Raw genomic sequence first — 21215 nt, forward strand, 5'->3', positions numbered from 1 at the left:
ACAAATTATTATTTTTTGTATTCTGCAAAGGGGCATTAAATTAACCAAAAGTGACAGAAAATCCATATATAATGGTATGAAAGATTTCTATTTTAAATAAATGCTGTTCTTTTAAACATTCTATTTATCAAAGAATCCTGAGAAGAAGAAAAAAAACAAAAAAACAATAATAAGCAGCAACTGCTTTAAACAATGATAATAAGAATAAATGTGTCCTGAGCAGCAAATCAGCATATTAGAATGATTTCTGAAGTACCATTTGAAACTGAAGACTTAAGTAAAACTTTGCCTTCACTGGAATAAAAAATTTACATTTTAAAATATAATAAAATAGTTATTTTACATTGCAATAATATTTCACAATGTTGTTTTTACTGTATTTTTGATAAATGCAGCTTTGGTGAGTAAAAGAGACTTTCAAAATGGTTATTTTTTAATGTTAGTATATATAATATAATATAATATAATATAATATAATATAATATAATATAATATAATATAATATAATATAATATAATATAATATAATATAATATAATATAATATAATATAATATAATATAATATAATATAATATAATATATAATAAAGACTTTTCAAAAACAATCGCTAATTAATTGAAATGAATTGGAATTCTTCCATAGGACAGTGAAGGAGTTGTAGTGTTTTACCAGGAAGTTAAATATCTCCTTCAAACATTTCAATGTCAGTTAAATTCTGGATTTGAAAATGTTCATATGAAAACTGGCAAAAAATTGTGCACTCATTTCAGATAACCACCCCCCTTTGCTATGGAAGAATCACACAAAAGAAATGTTGTGTTTTATCTGTGCTCAAGAGAGCTCCACAGACCCCCCGAGTGTGCTTGTGTGGATGGAGTGAGGTCTGTGCCGCTCACTCCTCACTCCACTCCACACACACACTCATACTAACATTTAAGTTGGGGTTGCGTCTTCTTTTGTTGGGGGACGCAGGGTGCATGACGCACCCCTCCCTAAACCAAAAATATTCCCCCACGCAGACCCCTCTCCCCCACCCCTGACAGGCTGTAGCACCACTGCATTGTCTGAAGGGCCAAGACAGGCCGCTTGTTGCTTGCCTTCTGTCTGTGCACAGGGCGCTCGACAATGGCTGCCTTTTAAATGAGGCAGACAACTGAAAGAAAGAAGACGTCGTCCCTCCTGCCTGCTTTTCTCACCTTTTATCTGCTGAGCCCTTGTACTTTTTTTCCTCTTTTCCTTTCTCTTTCATGTAGGACTTAATGCTCCTTTCATTCCCTCAAATTCCTACATCTTAACTGATGGCCGCTGTTGAATTTTCAGCACTTTTTGACTCATACTTTCTTGAGAAGTGGAAATGAAATTAATTTTCTTATGGGGTTTAGAAGCCTAAATTAAATATTTTGTTTTAATATTTAGTTAAGAATATTATAACAGGTCATATATATGCAACACTGCTATCCTTTATGATCAAATTATATTTGTTGATTAATACTTAAACTGTTTAATGAGTTGTGGTCTGTGTTACTGTATTTTTTCAGTATGTTTCTGTATGACTTCAGGGTCAATTTGAGTTCATTTTCATTTAATTTTGTTTTTGTTATTAATATGTTTAACCTTTATGTTGTGTTGATTGTCTTTAGGTTTGGGGTCCCGCACACCCCCATATTAATTAACCTCAAATATACCCGTGCAACTTATGACTTGGTTTTGTGGTCCAGGGTCACATTTATATTTTTATTTATATTTATATATAAATTTTTATATATAAGGGTACTAAATTTTTATTTACATTTTATTTATATTTTTATTTACATTTATATTTTATAGTATGTCTTTTGTCCACTATAAAGAACCTTTTGTGCACTGGAAAGATTCCCTGGTAGTTAAAGGTTCTTCATGGATCCATTGATGCAAATATGATGCAAATATATGATATACATATTTTGAAGAATTTTAACCATCCTTTTTTTTTTTTCAAAGTAGACAGAAGTGTGACTGGTATTCATTATAGTAACATATCTGTTTGAGGTCAATTTGACCTGAGCATAAAACACATTGTAGGGAAAAAAAAAAACTTTAAAAGAAAACAAAATAAACAACTGGCAGAAGTGTATCTCTACAGTGCATAGACTATCCTATAATTTTTTCTAAGCATAATTAATGTAACATGTATGGCAAAAGTGTTATCAAATTTGTTTATAATTCATTTCATTTATAATCATTTCTCATAAGATTAAGAAAAGTCATAAAGAATCAACAGGACACTTCACTGTTAAATTTTGTTTTATAAGCTATTAAAATGGCCAATCAGAACACAAGAGTTAACAACATCTGATAAATTCACCAACTTCACGAAGAGCAGCATTTGCTGCAATTCCTCTTTGAATGCAAACAAACAGAAAGGCCTCTTCCTGTCTGCGCCCCTCTAATGTACATTATATTTGGAGCTGGTCACAGAGAGTGGTGAGGCACTCAGCAGCTATCTGCGTGGGCAGCATCAGTCATACCTCAGTGCAACGGCTGCCCTATTGATGCCATGTGCGGCGCTCTCCCCCAGTACGCTGGCATGCAGCTCCCGCTAACTTCTGTGGTGGAGCTACATATAGAAGCCCAAGCTGGTAATACACTCATCACGTCGAGCCCACTACCCTTCGGCACAGCCAAATGTTTCCACAGCTGCCCCTTTGTCTCTGCTCCTTGAGTAAACAAAGGACAGATACAAATTAATGACCTAAATTCATAGTAAAAAAGCAAAGAGAGAAAACCATTATGCCTCGGCGACGCATCAACTGTCCGTTCCAACCAGATGTTAGGTGCAGATTTGTATGTGAATGTAGCCACAAATCAAATTTCATCTCTCGGAAAATCAGCAGAAGTGTGCACGATATTGTCTAGAAATAACATTTATACACTTTTTTTTTTTTTTTTACAACTGTACATAAAAATTGTATATTTAATTAACTATTATAATCTTATAGCAACTTAATGAAGTACTAAATTCTGTTTTGTACATTTACGTTACACTGACAACCACCAAAAACACAGGTGGTAATGAAAAATCCACATACGATGAATCAAACTCACATAATGCTAATGCTGGTAAATGCTAATATTTTGAAGGTGCACAGTCATAAAACACATGACACTAAAATAATGCAATAAACATTAATTTATGATGTAAAATTAAACCCTAATGTACATAACTGATTAAAAAAACTAAGAAGGAGGATAGTTATTTCACTGTAAATTATAATTTGACTTTTTTACTTCCCAAAACTGTAAATTTAGCAGTTTGAAATGCCAATATTTATTAGTTTTTCACCATATGTATGGGAACTTACCATTAACCAACACTCTAAAAACTGCTGAGTTAAAAACAACCCAAGTTGGGTTAAATATGGACAAACCCAGCGATTTGGTTGTTCTGAACCAGCGTTTGGGTTATATGTTTGACCCAACCTCTTGGGTTTACTTTAACTCAACTATTGTTTAAAAGATACTGTATTGCTTGCTTAAAATTAACCCAAAATAGGTTGAAAAATTAACATTTATTGTTATGTTTAATGAATAATAATTAAACAATAAGCATTTATTAAATACATGTTCACCTTTTGATTATTATTGTTACCTCTAGTAATTTTCTGTCTGATTTTTAATTTCCAACCTATTTTGGGTTCATTTTAAGCCAGCCAAATAGTAATTGTAATAAATAGTTGAGTTAAATAAAACTGCCCAGCAGGATGGTCAAACATTTAACCCAACTTGGGTTGTTTTTAACCCAGCATTTTTTTTTTTTTTTTTTTGAGTGAATTAACAGGTTTTTACCTAAACATTTTTTACTGTTTAAATTACAATTATTTTATAAGTCTACAAAACAATAAGGCACATTTCATATTTCCACCATAATAAAAGCACAAATGGATCTTAAATCCAAAACGTGTTCAAAAACTAAATCTCGTACCAATTAGAAGGAGGTGCCGTGTGTATGTGTATGAGGAAGGGGGGGCAGGCTTACAGCATGGGACCATCTGTGGCAGTGGCCTGTTGAGTAACGCTCGCTGACTTAAAAGTGGTCAGCCTTTAGTGCATCTGTAGGCCAGGTTTGCCGAACAGCGAGACATTAGATAAAGCTGATTTGTTTTCTGGAAAACTGTACTTGAGGAGCTTTGGAAGCAGCCTGTAGCTGTGTGTGTGTGTGTGTGTGTGTGAGGCAGGGGGAGGGGATGGTCTTCGTACAAGCTGCTGCACATTTTCCCAGGTCCAACCCACGCCTTTACTGGAGCACCAGCCAGACATTAAAGCAGCATATACACATGAGCCATGTAAGACCACGTACACTCACTCACGCATACACACGCGTCCACACACACACTCATTCGGACAGTATACTCAATCCACAGACCTCACGCACTGGAAAACATGTTTCCACCCACACGAGCATCTACAGTAAATAAGATTATTGAACTGAATGCAAAAACACAAACACCGTCTCACCAATCTGCACATCGTCATTGCACTGGCAATCCCGCCAGAAGTTTCTGACAGAAAAATGGCACGGAGAGTTTAAGGTTCTTATAATTTATTGCAGTTTGCACACAATTTAAAAATTTCACCAACAGCACACCAAAAGTACAAAACTAAACAGCCTCATAATTTACTTCCCTTGAGAAAATGAAACATACTATGATTGTCAAAGCTAAATGTCTAAATCCATAAAAAGAACAATGTCAACATAGCAAAAAATCTCAGAAGGGAAGCAATTACATGTGAAGTCGAATCTTTTTTTTTTTTCTTTTTTTTTTTAAATCCAGACAGCGATTGTCTTTGAATTCAACATATTTATTTTTCTTTCCCATACTCATTAGCCACCATGTTTGAATTTGACAGAGTTGTTCTTCACACTGGGGTTCCCGGGTTTCAAGTAAACTAAAGGGGTGTCCAATTTATGGATATGCTTCATAGGCCATTTCACAGCTTCATTTCCATTGAACAAAAGTCAAAGAAAGACATCCAGTATTCCAGCGACAGTTTCCAGTTTTCACCCTCTGAGTATAATAAGCTGATAACAGTAGTTTAAGGCGGTCAAGTACAATAGAAGCCAACAAAAATGTAAAGAAAATGAAAGCATAGAAAACAAATCAACCCCACAGTTGATATTTTTTTCTGTCACATTTTAGAGTGCAAAAGGTAAAAGTACCACCGTGCAAAACGCCATGAGGAGCGTGCGCTGTTGGCAAAGCTCAACCTTTTCACTAGCTGTTGCACCAGCCAAATATATGGAAGGACAGTTCCCGAGGCCTGCATAGGCCCGTGTGCCGCACACTCCTGTCCTGCTAGAAACATGTGCGGAGCCCCCGGCCCTCTCTAACTAAAGTAGTTCAAGCATTTCAGCACTGTGTGAGTGACTGATCTATGTCTACAGCGCTAAGCCATATGTTTTTCATTTTTCTTTGCTTTTTATTTTTCACTGGATTTGACAATGAAAGTGTTTTTTTTTTTTTCTGTTAAACAAACCAACCAACAAACAAATGTATCAGAATTTTCACATTCTAAAAAAAAAAGAAACCATCATTTTGAAAATTTTAAAGAAAAAAAAACTTTTTCAAAATCACAACTTTTTTTAACAATCACAAATTTATAGATCTTTTTTCTTCTTCAGTGTAACAAAGTCAATTCAATTAGGTTAATAATTAGTTGTATACGTTTCATAAAGGCATCTTTTGCACATTCTAATTTCATTAAGCTTCAAAAGGTGCAACCAACCTTGCCACACATGTTCAAGTGACGAAAAAAAAAAAAAAAAGACTTATGTATTGAACACAAACACACGCACACAAACCACTCAGATCAGAGTGTGTCGAGCTTTATGCTGTTTAAAGATCCTTCAGCTTTCTCCAAATAGATGTGCGCTGCTGAGGACACCCATAAAGAAGAGCTGTACCATCAGCCACGCAAATGTGTCTTCATGGCAATCGAATCTGAAGCAAGTGCCAATTGAAAAGATAAATAAATAAATTACAAACAGAGCTGACATGATTCAAATGACAACAGCCAGTAAACAGGACACTGAGACAAACAGCAGTTGAGGACCCAGCACTGGGAAGAGCAGCGCGTGAGGAGATGCTAGCAGGAGCCCCGCTAGCCTTCTTCTGAACAATAAACATAGCGATTCAGCCTCTGCTGACACCTGGCCCCTCGTTAACCTCCGAATCCTACAGCGAGCCCAAATCGAATCGCTTTGCGTGCGTAGATACTGCAGCCTAACGTCAGTGCATTTCCACAATCTTCACAGCCCAGAATAAACACCTCACCAGAACCCCCGATTCATTCTCTAATGAGAGGAAAAAAAACTCAAATCTACCAAGGAATCAAATGAGTTAATTAAAAAATACACTCTCTGATGCAAAACAACAACAAAAAAATAGTAAGTTAAATAAAATTCATGCAATTTCTACAGCGGTAATATTAAAGGTACTTTTTTTTCAACAAACAGGTGCCCTGACTGTAATGAATCAGTCAATTACAGTGTACAGCAATACAGCAAGTCACATCTTTTTCAATATACAGGTCAGACATCATGCAACAACAGATTCCGTTTTAAAAACGAAAAGTTTTAATAAAACACTACAGAAATCTCTAGAAATGCAGCCGATGTAAAAACCAACTTCAGTAGCAAACGAGTGATGTAGAGAGACTGCAACTAAAATGCGAAAATGACTTCAAATCATATTAAGAAAGATAGAGGAAATGCAGCAACTGATATGAAAAAGGAAGCTGTACATTGCATGAGTGCCTTGTTTGTCTTCCATCAGTCAAGTTTCCTATAGCGAGTCAAAAATGTACAAGAGCTTAAGTAACGCGAGCTTAGAGCTTCCTCATGGGATTTAAAGGACTGACCTGCTCACACACTACGTGTGTACTTGTGCATATGTGCATGAATACACATGCACGCACAACCACAGTCACACATCAGGTATGTTATCTGCAAATTATAGTAGTGCACTATATATATATATATATATATATATATATATATATATATATATATATATATATATATATATATATATATATATATATATATATATATATATATATATATATATATATACACACACACGCATTCTCAAACAAGAGGCGAATGTGTACAGGTAAATATATGACCATTGTACCCGTTTAGTGTGTCCTTAGTTTTAAACTCCTCTGTCTATTACCTGAAATCTTCATATGCTTTTCATGGCAGATGTTCCTTGAAATTTAGGAGCGTATACAAATACTGTAAATTATATACAGTTGAAAATCCCAATGAATCATTTTTCTGTCAAAGTTGGTTACTGAGACCAGCACCCATGTTTTATAAAAACCCAAGGAGAACAGGAAAAAAAAAAGAGACCCTAAACAGACCAGAAAATATATTAAAAGAAAATCAGTAGTAACATTTTCATGTGCTAGTAAAGTGCAATTCAACAAGATTTGCAATGTACATACAAGAAAAATGACTGATTCAGACCCTTCGGCAGTCACTCTGCCCCACTCTTACCTTCACCTCTCTGCCCCAAAAAATGTCACTCAGATCTCTCTCATCAACTTAACAAGCAGTTCAAACAGTCTGCTATCATTTTTGCGTTCATTTCCACAGTTCTTGAGAACTATCTTCCAGTGCCCAGTCTCTGACTGTGGGTAGATTGAGCGCCTCGCTCTTAACCGAGAGCGAGTTGACCAGTTCGCAGTGGAACTTGCGGATGTGTCGGTACAGGTCCCCTGACTGTGTGAAGCGGCGCTCACACCACTTACAGGCATGCGGCTTCTCGCGCGTGTGCACGACAGCGTGTCGGCTCAGGTTGTGCGAGTACTGGAAGCTCTTGCCACAAGTAGTGCATGTGTAGGGCTTCTCGCCCGAGTGTGTCCGCTCGTGGCGCTTTAACGTGTACATGCAGGAGAAGGTTTTGCCGCAGATGGAGCAGGTGGGGACGTTAACGTCACCGGCCGGCTTGGCCCGTACGCCTTCCTGCTCGCGGAAATGCGTGCTGAGGTGGATCTGCAGGATGTGGGGGCTGGGGAAGACCTTGTTGCATAAGGGGCACATGAAGATCTGAGTATGTGGGGCCCCCAGCATGCTGGAGACGTAAGGCAACAGGGAGCTTTCGACCCCTGCGGCCTCCTGCGCTCGCTCACTGTCCCCTCCTAGGACGTCCGCGTCATCGTCGCCTCCTTTGTCGTCCCGCTCCAGCTCGCTGGCCAGCGAGGCCTCACGCAGGGCCGAGAGGTGAGCCTCCAGGCCCAGCCTCCGTTGTGCAACAAGGCTGATGTGGGTCCCATTGGTGCTGGGTGGCTCCTTTACACCGCTGTGCTCCATCTCGTAGTCGCCGCTCACCAGCTCGTCATCGTCCGAGCCCGTGTCCTTTTCCACCTTTACTTGAACCAGGGCACTCTGAAGGCTGTCTGGGGTGACGGAACTGCAGAAGTAAGGATTGCCAGCCATGGTCTCCCCAGGACCTCCGCCCAGGCTGGACTTCACAGAGAGGTCAAGCACACAATCTGTGTCGGCAGAGACTCTCCGAGACGCCGCAGAGCGACGGGACAGGGAGCCGGTGGAGCTGCTGGGGCTGCCGGCAGGGGATTTGCCAGTGTCGGGACCGTGCGTTTCTGCCTCCCTGGGGCTGGTGGTGGGAGACGCGGTCCGGTCGGAAGGCAGTCGCATCCACATGCTCCCCGGCTCCTGAGGGCTGTCCCGTTTGTTCTCCATGTCCTCGTCATCGCTCTGCAGCAGGTCAGCGGTGGCCGGCCGGCCCGTGCTTCCACCTTCCGAGAAGCTCTCCACTTTGTCCGAGCAGCTGGAAGCATCCTCTTCCCGCTTGGTGCTGTCAGCCTCAGCCGTGGCCTTCTGCTTGAGCTTCTTCTTGCACACCTTGACAATGTCGTACATGTGGAGGTAGCTGGCAGCAGCCAGCACATCCTCCACTGGAAGCGATTTAAACTGGAGCTTTCCTTCGTACATGAACTCAAGCAGGAGAGCGAAGGCCGGGGCTGTGACAATGTCGCTGTTCAGATGAACAATGTCCCTTTTGTCTAACTGGTCCTTGTAAAAGAGGTGGAAGTACATGCTGCATGAAGCCAGCACTGCACGATGGGCTCGGAACTGGGCATCACCGACCAGCACAGTGGAGTCACAAAGGAATCCCTGATGTCTCTGCTCGCTCAGACACTGTAGCAAATGTCTGCTGTGGTCTGGAAACTCCATGCTGTCTTCATAACCTGCAAAAGACCACAGATGTTAGCGAGGCTCTCTAGAACAACAATTGTTTTGTCTGTGCTCTGTGTGGAACTTCTCTTTCCCACCCGCTCCGTCCCCTCTCTCTCGCTCCATGCACACAGACATACTCTCACACTCTAATTCTCTCTCCCTCCCTCCTCCCCTGTGGGAACACTGGAAAAATGTTCACCACAGTCTTGACATAAAAGGATTACAAAAAAAAAAAAAAAAGCACATGCAAAAAGTATAACAGCACAGTTTATATATTAAGCTAAATTTATTTTCCTCACTTGTGCGCTTTCAAGTACGCAGTGGTGTGTTTAAAAATTACATTTCAAACTAGCTCTTTTAATTAAAAGTATAAAAGCGTGACCTGGGAAATTAAAACAAAAATGTAAATAAAAAATATCTTTATTGAAAATTACATTTAAAGCAATATAGCCGTGCGCATCCCATCAGAATCGTTTGAGTTTAATAATCAGATGCCGTGATGTAAGGAGCCGAAGTCCTGATTCCACAGATGCCTGCGCAAGAGAATCTTTCCTGTTTTACTCGCTGTGCTCCTGGAGCAGTTATTTATAATAACCCACTTTGGCCAGGATGCCAAGTATAGGTAACAGGCTTACAGGTACACAAACAGCTCACCATCATGGGCACACTGCATAAGTATACTAAGTACCATGATCTCTAAGGTTACGACAACTGAGGAAGCAGAACATCAGTATGACGTGCGTAATCAAAGACGGACAGTCTGCAAATCAAATATGATTAAAAAAAAAAAAAAAACTAGAAATTTACATTACATTAAAAATGGTTACACAAGCTATTTACAAACTAAAAAAAGGCAAAACACAAAAAATATGAAATCACACCTGTTACCCGCGGAGTTCGCTCCCGTCTAAAAAAATGCACCAGCGTCATGTTCAACCAGCGGACTTAAATGAACTCATTTGAATCTTCATTTAAATCTGATTGGGATAGCAAGCCAAAGCCCCCCACCCCACCCCAAACAGCGTTCAGACCTTCATTAATGAGGGGCTTATAGGGGGACAGGGGGATAACAAACCTCTCGCCAAACCTCTCCTCCCCTTTTCCCCCTCCCCAAATCTTTGGAGAAATGGAACATCCTCCCCAAAGAGGCGGTCCACAGCAGATTTACAATACAATCACTTTAAGTGCCCCGTAGTCCACATCAATCCTAATCCTTAAGATGGCTAAAAATAAAGATTGCAGGACAGCTCACAAGGTAGCAGCGATCAAATTAGGAGACTGGGAGGACAGAGAGGGACGGAGAAGGAGGCTTATGAACATCTGATCCAGCTGACTGAGACCATATGGCAGCTGCTGCCCAGATAAAGAGATTAAGACTAGGAGGAGTGCGATTACAGCTGTCTAGCCAATTCAGGCAGCTCAAATCTGCAAGTTCTAAATTAGTCCTTACAAACAGGGGAAAAAAAAGAAAGATGAGCAAAAGCCTAAAGAAGCGATATTTTGAAGAACGCATGATTATATAAAGTTGCAGATTATCTCCCTAAGATCGCTTTCGAAGATTACAAATTTCATTTAACCGGACTGAAAATCTCGTTATTTAAAAGAAAAAGAGATTTGAACAGATCAACAGCATATAAACTCATATGAGATTCTTGTTTTAATTCAATAACACTATAATAAACTAACCTACCAACTGCACACTGTATACTGTCACAACAGAGCAACAATTTGCCACTGAGAACAAAGTAACTGAAAAGAAGACCTGTAAACAAACAGAATAACTAAACGCTTGCCTGGAAACGTCTTCATGGCAACAAAAAGTGTCACTTGTCCCCAGCCTGGTTACACTACACCAGCTCAAAATCCTTTACTTCCCATTTCACACGCTCTGATAGCTGATGGCAGACACGCAAAAAGACTTAACGAGAGCTCCCTATTCAAAACACATCCCTGTTGCCCAGACCCCCCGGTACAGTACCTGCAGTACGCATCAACTTGATTAAGTCCACTGTTGTGGTAGCGCCGGCTGTAACTCCCTTCGCCGAATCAATGAAAGGGTAGAGACGCGAGAGAAAGAGAGAGAAAATCAAACTGTGAGGGACAGATGCAAAGTGGAGGAGATGTTGGAGGGGAATGCGATGCCTCCTCCTGCACACAGATCCGCACACACACTAACTCCCAGTCTGTGCGTTAGAAGAAAAGACTGGGGGATGGCAGCCTGTCAGCTGCTCTGACATCATGTTCAGATGGAAATGCTACCTCCAGCTGTGCTCCTTTTAGTGCCATATGCTACTCCTCTACACTCTTGCCACCAGCCTCTCCTTTATACAACTTTGTTTCTCTTTCCCCCCTTTAAAAAACGGGAGGAAGGGAAGTGTTGTGAGGTGATTCTGTAGAAAACTAGCCAATTCCCCCCTTTAGTTGTAATCTCTCAGCAAAGAAGAACTTGGAACTGGGTCTGTCTGAAAGCCGACACTTTTTTCTAACCTAGTTTCCTGCACTGAGAATTTAAATACCCTCAAGTTTTTTCCCCCCTCTCCTTCCAGTAACCATAAACAAAGGCCAGCACAGCACATTTGCAACTGACAGATCCACGCAGCTGATATTGTTTTCGACTTCTTTATGGTTCACTGGCCGCGCCATTACCGTCATTCATTTTACTAACCCTTTGGACAACTGACAGAGGAGGAGGAAAAAAAAAAAGAAATAAGAAACAATGGGAACAATCATACAGGCTTTATAAGTACGGTTCAAACAAAAGACACTGTATTCCGCATTAGGTCTTACATACCTTCTTTCTTTCACTTATATTTGTATTCATTTTCAGAAACTTCTTTGGTACGAAACAAACAACAGTTTCCTGTTTACCACTAAAATGAGCAAAATAAAGATATGCAACTTTAATCTGAAGGTCTCTTCTGAAGGATGACACACTCACGAATATGAACAGAATAGTTAGTTTTTTAACTCACTGAAATGCCAACATAAAAAGCATAAAACAGCAGAGTTTGCTGCATCTGTCACGAACTTGGTCTCAGGGGTTTTTAAACAACCAACAGGAGCTTTAATTTCGTTTAATGGAAAATGCGTACTATTAGGCTTGCTTATGTATTAATATTACATATTTTGGTTTACAAAGCGACTGGTCAACATGAAGGTAAAAGGAAAAAAACTAAGCCTACACACGGTTTTATACTATGATATTTCAAAGTAAACTTGTTTTCAAACCTGGCAAGTTCTCCAGAAAGACGGAATTGTGCCAAGTTAGCCCTTCTTGAACTTAAAAGCTACGATACACAATAAATAGACACTGAAATAAAATAAACTACGAGTCCACCTAGGTAGGAAATGGCATTATAGCAGGCTACTCCTACACAAACACACACAGCACTGCCGACGGTCTTTCTCTGGATCCTGACCCCGTACGTTCAGGAAAAGCTAGCTTGTGTGGCTAACAAATAAAAAGTAAGCATTCAACCTGCAGTGTTACAGTTTTGCGGCAGGCCCCGATGCCACGCGCTCGAGCAACTCGTTCTGCGCGTAAAGACCAACAGTCGCGTGAAAAAGATCGTTACTTTTCCCCATAACAATCCAGCCCGTGCCTCCAACCCCCCTTTCATCTCCTTAAAGAGCACCTCGTATCACAGGCACTTACAGACAACCAGGTCCAACGTCTTCCTGCTTCCTCCGTCTAATCCTCTCAGCGAGAAAAACAACTCGATTGACTTTCAACAGCTTTCCATAACAACCTGCAGTGGCAGGAAAGACAGAGCAGGCGAGCGGAGCGACGAGAGCTGCGGCAGCCAGATGTTTCCGAGCTGTTGCTACTCAACTCTCCTGTAAAGAGGAAGCGCTTGACTGGCAGCGCGCAAGCCAATGGAAGAGGCGAAAAGAAAAGCGAAGGCAAATTGGAAGCTGCCGCTGAGGGGGGAAGAGGGAGGGATGTCTCTTTCTCGGCGTAGGTTGACACCAGGCAACAGTGAGAAAGCAGAAAAAAAGGCCGAGCGAGCGAGCGAACGGACGGACGGGTTCCTCGAGCAGACTGGCGCAGCGCGCGGATCGAGGGACATTGCGCAATGTTACGTGGGTACTGTAGTCACGGACCGAGCAGCGGTGAAGAACAGGTGCACTGCAACTTCCTCCAGCGCTGCGGAGAGAGCGAGAGCGAGAGAGAGAGAGAGAGAGAGAGAGAGAGAGAGAGAGAGAGAGAGAGAGAGAGAGAGAGAGAGAAAGAGAGTCACAGGGTTAGTGGACATTAATATGGCCACTTATAAAAATATTGTCTCTGATAAAACGCTAAAATAAGTCAATTAAAAAATAACATGAAAAGTAACATGGTCCAAAAGTAGGAAACCATTACATTTGAGAAGGGCTTCTAATCTCCAAATATTTGGCGTACAAAATGGGTTTTTAAGCGGATGAAGAAATATTTATGCTACTGTTATTATTGTTAATTATTAGTATTATTATTGGTGTTGGTCATCATCTGAAACGGAATTGGGGTTTCCTTTGGTGGCAGCTTTAATATAGAAATTAGGCCTATTAATAACATTACTACAAGTTACAAGAACACAAGGGATCATACTAAAATTTATTTTATGGATTTTGGTTAAATTAATGCAATATGCCGTATATAGCCTACACACGTAAAATGTGCTGCTGACTGTAACATTTGGGCCACAAACTGTAACAATTTAATTCTTTGGTTTAATGAATGAATGCATGAATGAATGAATGAATGAATGAATGAATGGGAACTATTTAAATGGATCAGTTGATGAGTAATGACGCTAAATAAAAACAACTTTAGCAGTATAGCCTAAAATTGTATAGGCCTAAAATGTATATAAAATAATCAGGTTCAGCTGATAGCCTATATGAACTGAAGGCTATAGATTCCTGTGCTTACATGCCATGCTTATAGGTTACAGTTTGTGTGTGAGATCGCGCTGTCAACAGGTGAATGTTTGCAATGCTAAGTAGCTACATATGCAATGGTCCACAGATGCGCTAAGTTCACTCTGGACCTTGTGAACACAGTCACGTGTTTGTCATATTTGGCTGCTGAACGCACCCGCCCATAATCATCCACGCTCCCACACTCATGCGTCCCAGTAAACTAATTGGCGTTACTAATACATTTCAAAACAAACCACTGTCCTACTGGTGCTGGAATCTTGACATAATAACATTATAATTTAATGCAAATAATGGCCTCATTAAGCTGATGTGGCAAATGAGTCCAGGCATGTGATGTGTTGGTCTTTTCCATGTCATCACCTAACAATCTATTCCTTGTTCTGTACAAGAGTTATCCAGGAATATTATCATTCACAGCAGATCACATCAATATATATGAAATAAAATGAAATGTTTTGCTTTCAAGTTTTCATTTCACTGATCTTTTCATACAGTTCCGTGTTAATAACAACATAAGTGTGATTTAGTTTGAATGCACAGGTTTTTAGTCAATATTTCAGTTTAAAACAAAAGATACATTTTACCAAACAATCCCCTATCATACACAATCCTCAAACTGTTTTTACACACACACAAAAAATGTGTGCGTCACATAGTTCCAACTATTAGCATAACTGCTGTTAGTTCTCTGCTCCAGTATGATAATCAACAGGCCTTTTTGATCCCAAATGTTTTTTTGGAGATGACAGTCCCTTGAATACGGCTGTGCCATCAGCAAAGCACGGCTGATGTTTGAAATTATATTTACTGGAGTTCTCTCCATCTGTTCAGACTGAAGTCAAAGATGTGAGGCCTCGCTTCTTGTGCAACTAAGAGCAATGTTCAGAAGAGCGACAGAGGACTAGTAAAAGTCATTTTATTTTACTATTACAGTTATAGTATTAATTGTGGCTTTGTTTTATCAATGAGGAATTGTTATGCGTATATTTTACAGTAGTTATAATATATTGATATTGATATAGTGAATTATATTTGGCATATAATTACATTACAGCTCCCTCCTGATAAAGAAGGGGGCAGCAAACACAAAAACAGAATTTGCAGTAGGTCTTTCATGTGATTTTTTATTCTTATGCTTGAAAATCCAATGTGTGCTTAGCAAGAAAAGGTGCATACACAAAACAAAAGTATGTTCTGTATTCATTTGTGTATATATACAGGCTGTAATGCTCAGAGAGCTACTGAATACACATTTGACAGTTTATTCTAATCAGGTACTTCTGCATTCCCACCTCTTGAGGTCACTGTGGAATCCATGTTTGTGGATGCTACTGGATTCACTCAACTTGCACCAACATAACTTCAAAAGTTTTTTATGCATTCTTACATGCTCAAGAACTATAATTCACACAAGAAGAATATATAAAATGTGTTAATATTAGGAAAAATTAGCAAGTTTGTGGTAGCAAGTATGCTCATCGAAAATGTTATATTTTATATGGACATGATTTTATATTTTATATGGACATGAGTTATTAGACAGACATAAGCAGATACTCTGACCTTTATGATAGGATTAAACATGCAACAACGAGTATGAACAATGTACAGCCATAAATGCAAGCATTGAGTAAAGTCACCTCTTACAACAGTTAAATTATGCATGTATGAATATAAAGCCCACACTGTAAAAAATTATTTTCCTGATTTGTTATCATAACATTTTTTCTTGTCAAAATCAATTTAGATAATTAATGTAGTTCAGATAACATAATATTTTAAGTTTCTGTTGATTAAACCAATCGCCTTCATTGCATTAACTCTAATTTTTAAATTCAATGAACTCAAAATTTTAAGGCAACCAGGCACATTACTTTTTTTTTTAAGTTAAATCAACAATTATTTTTTACAGTGCAAAAAACAGTGGTCCATTTGAATACTCTTAAGTTAATAGACCTTAGTCTGCTTAGGCACCATATTGAATTTAACGCAGATGAAAACGAAGCTGTGAAGGATAGACGTCTAACATTAATCTCTAAAAACAATAATAATTTTATAACGCTGAAGAAAATATTTAGCGAATCTTGAAAGAATCTCATACTAATGTTGTGATGCCTAAATTTGTGTTATATAAAACATCTGCATCGGTTTGTATGTTTTATTTTTATTTAGACTTTTTATTATTAAAATATTATAGAACTTTTAATTTTATACTGTATGTTTAGAATTATAATAAAAATTAATAATTTACTAAAATACTTAATTAGTCCAGTGTTTGATATGTGCACATGTATGACTGAATAATGCTTTACATACTATCAAGAAGAGTTTCTAGTTGATGTAGAAGAAATATATTAGGGTTATGCTTTGCATTCAGAAAGAGATTTTCTCACACTGTTACTCATTTCTCTTCCCAGAATGTTCCCATGTAAATAGCAGATGTTCGAGAGTGGATTATGATGATGAAGTGCTGGACAGCATCATCATTATTTGATCCATACCTACTCAGTGCTACTTACAATATCACTTAAGTGTCCAACCCAGACTGGCAGAAGGTAGGATTGTGCTATTTACTATATACCCAGTCCAACTACAAACTGAGGACCCCTTTGATGACCTTCATCAAACTCAGGGGCCTTTGATAACAAGAGAGGCCAAATTTAAAATAACTGCATAATGTGGGGACCTTACGGTATCACAGTAAGCCAAGCTCTCAGCACCAGATTTATAGAAACAAGTATGTACAACATCAGAAAAGACCCAATGTAGATACAAGAATCCCGCTGAGTCAACACAGCAACCAAATAGCAGGAAGAATGCAGGCAAGAACAGCGTATATTATAACAAAACCTTGTCTGGGGTTTTGTATAGTAAAATTTGAGGCAGTACAGAGACCATAAGAAAATACTTCTTAAAAAATGAAATAGTAGAGTAAATATAAATCTGCAGTGCTGACACAATGAAACATCAGCACGGTAATGTCACCCTTACTTCACACCCCAACACAGACAGGCAACAGAGAGACATGCTCCCAGGAGAAAGGATGAGCTGGAGAGATGTAGCCATATCATCAGATGGGCGATCACATAGTCTCGGGAGAACAGTGGGATTGTTTATCTGGAGCTCAGTCTATTTCCACCTCTCTTGGGACACTGCAGCAGCACGTCACCCAGTGCACACAGCAGCCTCACAATTATTATACCTCATAATAATTAGCATTTAATGAAGCACCCAGCCATATGGAGGAATCCCTCTTTAACTGGTGAAGGCATGCCGATAAATGAAGGTTAATGTTGGGTGATAAATAACACAGCTGGAAAAAGGACTATATGGCTCTATGCTGAAATACAAATGTGGGGCAAAATTTATGATAACTTTATCAGTCATTTAGGTCAGATATGTATTCCCATTCATAACAGTATACTTTTTAAGCAACATGACTGATTGCTGGACATCAATAGTGGCAGGAAGACATCTACACAAGGGAGGAAAGAGGTTCATAAATACACAAAAAACTTGTTTTAAGGACGAGCAATATACTTCCTATAATGATGTTGTATCAAGAGGGGGGTTTTTTATATTAATGATTGTATTATTTATTTAACACAAGCTTCGTATAAGCTTTGAAGTGGGAAAATAAGCGAATGACCAATTTTATCCTCAAAAATTGCAAAAACTTTGCATATTTCTGTATCCATATCAGTGATATTGGCATTCATAGAAAACAAAAACAATCATAATTCAGTATATGCAAAGTTTACAACAACACACACCTAAGACTGACACTGTCTTTAAAACAAAATTTGAATGTTGTAAGTTTGTCTAAAAAATCAGAAAAATTGCAGGAAAAAAATAAAACTAAATTAGTACATTTGTAGTCCATTTATTTTATTTTATTTTATTCATCTGATCTTTTTTTTCCTCATTCTAAAATTTTTTTACGTAAACACTGCATCATCTCAAGAAATATCTGCGTACACAGGAAATCATTGAAACCGACTCAAAACGATGTAGTATACATGCCAGACCAGTATGTGGTGCTGTAATTCTGCCACAGAGATACACTAAAAACGGAGAAGAAGACTTGGAGCATGCGCATAAACCTTGTGCGCTGTATACAAACCCAACGCAATAACAAGAAGTTAAAGATGGAGAATGCAACAACATCAAGTCGCTCAATAGCTTCTGCAGCACGAAGACAAGCATGTAGTCCGCCATTGTTGTTGCTGTTGCTGTTACGTAGCGGTGTCTGACTAGGGTCGAGACGTGTAAAACATCATTATTTTACAAAATATATAAATTTGGCTGTACACACGAAAATGCAAGGGTGTCATTTTCAGATTTGGGACCCCGTTTTAAAAAAAAAGAAGCTGTTTCAGGCTCTCAAAATGGCGGATCCTCTGGACGAAACGCCGATATGATACAAAATTTTTACATATACAGCTAAACGTATCTCTGTGTGTACAAGCTCTTAGTGTCCTCCTAAAAGTTGAGTAAAGGTTTAGCATGTTAAAAGTTTAGCAGATTAAATTTAAAATGTGCAGTCTTTCTCTTAATAAAACAGACAAAAAATCTGATGACTCATCTTGAACTACACTGCTATTTGTCCAATCAAATGCTCTCTTCAATGAGGATGTCCCTCCCTCAATTCCACCTGCAGTTGACAAGCTGGTAGCAAATCATGGTTCATGGTTGTGTTGTACTAAGCTTATTGACTGTTTCAAAAACTTCACATTTACATTTATGCATATATCCAAAGTGATTCACATTACAATAAAGGTATCTTCAGATATCAGTTTAAATAGGAAACAAGTCAATACAACATGTGTCAAGTGAATATATGTACCCTCTTCACAGCGTATGGTTAAGTCTAATGAACATACCTTAAAAATCACTTCCTGCAGATCAGAGGATCCGGTGACATTTTTAACAGAAGCTAAGAACAATAACATTTCAAGTAAATAATTCATGACCTACCTGTCTCACTTGCAGCCCTCTTATTAGGCAAGGGAACAGCTGTTCTTTCCCTCAGCGCACCCAAAGCCTCTGGAGGTGCTGCATCTGTTTGGGGGGAGGGCACATTCTCTAGGGTTCAGGCGTCTGGGGAAACTGCTGTGTGTTTAACTTGTTTATCCACAGATGGTGGAGATCAGGCCAAAAAAGAGGAAGCTTTAGTTTAATTTTATAATGCTTCTTCTGTCTGTCTAGCAATTCTTATGTACATTTATTACATAAACAAGTAGTGATGGGAATGCTCTTTGAATGGATCTTATGTGAAATCAGTGTTCCAAATATTACTGTAGGTCCAGGATATTAATGTGTTGTGTTATGATTTCAAGGTCTAATACACATTCACATCTGCTTGCCTAATCACATCTGCCTATAATTGAATCTGGAGCAGTGTGGGGTGCGATGTGCCATTGGTACTCCAGCACTTCCAGCAACCCTGAAAAACTGTGAAATTCAAATGTTTAGTAGCTGACAACATTGTTATATTATAATGGTAACACCTTACAATAAGGCCTTGTTTGCTAACATTAGCTGATGCATTAACATGATGCATTAGCATCATTAACATGAGCAATATATATTTTACAGTATTTATCAACCTTTGTTAATGTAAAAATACAATTGTTCATTGTTCGAATTTGACTTTCGATTGATGTGGAAATTAACATTTTACATAATTAACAGAAGTATTATTTTTATTTCATGTTAACTAATGTAGTTAAATAATGTTAACAATTGAAACCTTTGTACAGTGTTAACATTATAATATACAGTATATGTGCTGCACATTCCTGCTAATTTGACTGCGAGTGTTATATTGCTTTCATTCAACAGTTAAATAAATAAGAAGTTGATATTGAGTTACTTAGTATTTCCAGTTACTCCAGTTATGTAGCTTTAGTTCACCACTGAAAATAATCCACAGTAATGAATCAGCTTTTTTTAAACAAATCAATTAAGCGAATGATTCGGTGACTCACTTTTTTGGTCTTGAATAACGTATTAGCACTTTTGAACAAATCGGTTGAATGAATGATTCAATTCTTGTCACATACTGGCATACTTTAAGTTGTGCATATTAGAATCATTCCTGAAGGATCATGTGACACTGAAGACTGGAGTAAACATTCGTTTTTTTTATTACAGAAATAAATTATATTTTAAAGTATGTTAAAATAGAAAAACATTATTTTAAATTGTAATAATATTTCACAATATTACTGTTTTTTTCTCTCTCAGTAATTTTGATTAAATAAGTGCAGGCTTGATGAGCATAAGAGATTTCTTTCAAAAACATAAAAAAATAGTACTGTTTTGTCCAGTATATACACAAAACGAGTCCATGCTGCATTTCTTTTAACTTTACAGCATACGCAGTGGTCTTAAAATCCACATCATGACATGCTGCCCTCCATGCTGACAGAGACCTGGTTTGGACTAAGCACTACTCCTTTCTCCTTCTCCTTTTCTCAGGCCTGTAGGGGGATGTTTTCCTGGTGTAGGTGGAACACAGATGCGCGGCAGTTCTTGCATTGCTGGGAGAGGAGATGGCTGACTACCTTTTGGCTTGGAGGCACCATTAACCAATTTGCTATCCAGATGTCCATCAGTGAGCAGTGGCCAGCTTTGTGCCAGTCTGAGCAGTCCAGACACATACATCTGGGCAAGACCATTACATTCACAGTCTCAGACTCAACCCCCACACACAATCTGTTATTTTTTCGTCTGAGAATCCAAAAGCATGCCTGAGTATGACTGAGGGATTTTTTTTTTTTTTTTTTGCATATGTATAAGTGTTACCTATAGTGTGAAGTGTTATTTTCTTATTTTTTTCTTTACTTTATAAGTGTAGTATACTTCATAGCAGGGAGAACCTTTCTAGTATCTTTTTTGGTCAAAACAGAACATTTTTCATAATCATCATATTTTTTCATATGACAATTTTAGTTCCGTTCCTCGATTCTGATCAGCAGCGTTCTAGGAGCATTCCAGGAGAGCTCAAGAGGCGATTACACTACACTTTTTGCTTCATTCATACAAA

At 38.5% G+C, this 21215-nt stretch overlaps 1 protein-coding gene across 4 annotated transcripts; it reads right to left on the bottom strand.

Moving 5' to 3' along the window:
• Window positions 1-7142: 7142 nt before the first annotated feature.
• Window positions 7143-13354, bottom strand: zbtb18 (zinc finger and BTB domain containing 18). Of its 4 annotated transcripts, XM_067385185.1 has the most exons (3): window positions 12900-13354; window positions 11223-11280; window positions 7143-9255 (listed from the first exon to the last, which is right to left on the bottom strand). In XM_067385185.1, the coding sequence occupies exons 2-3, from the start codon at window positions 11233-11235 to the stop codon at window positions 7628-7630; spliced, it is 1641 nt and encodes a 546-aa protein (XP_067241286.1). In that variant the 5' UTR covers window positions 11236-11280; window positions 12900-13354; the 3' UTR covers window positions 7143-7627. The 4 variants fall into 4 exon arrangements, with proteins under 4 accessions (XP_067241286.1, XP_067241287.1, XP_067241289.1 ...); XM_067385186.1 differs by lacking the exon at window positions 11223-11280; XM_067385188.1 differs by lacking the exons at window positions 11223-11280; window positions 12900-13354 and adding an exon at window positions 12473-12480.
• Window positions 13355-21215: the final 7861 nt, after the last annotated feature.

Source organism: Chanodichthys erythropterus, chromosome 5 (genome assembly GCF_024489055.1).
Source record: "Chanodichthys erythropterus isolate Z2021 chromosome 5, ASM2448905v1, whole genome shotgun sequence".
NCBI lineage: Eukaryota > Metazoa > Chordata > Actinopteri > Cypriniformes > Xenocyprididae > Chanodichthys > Chanodichthys erythropterus.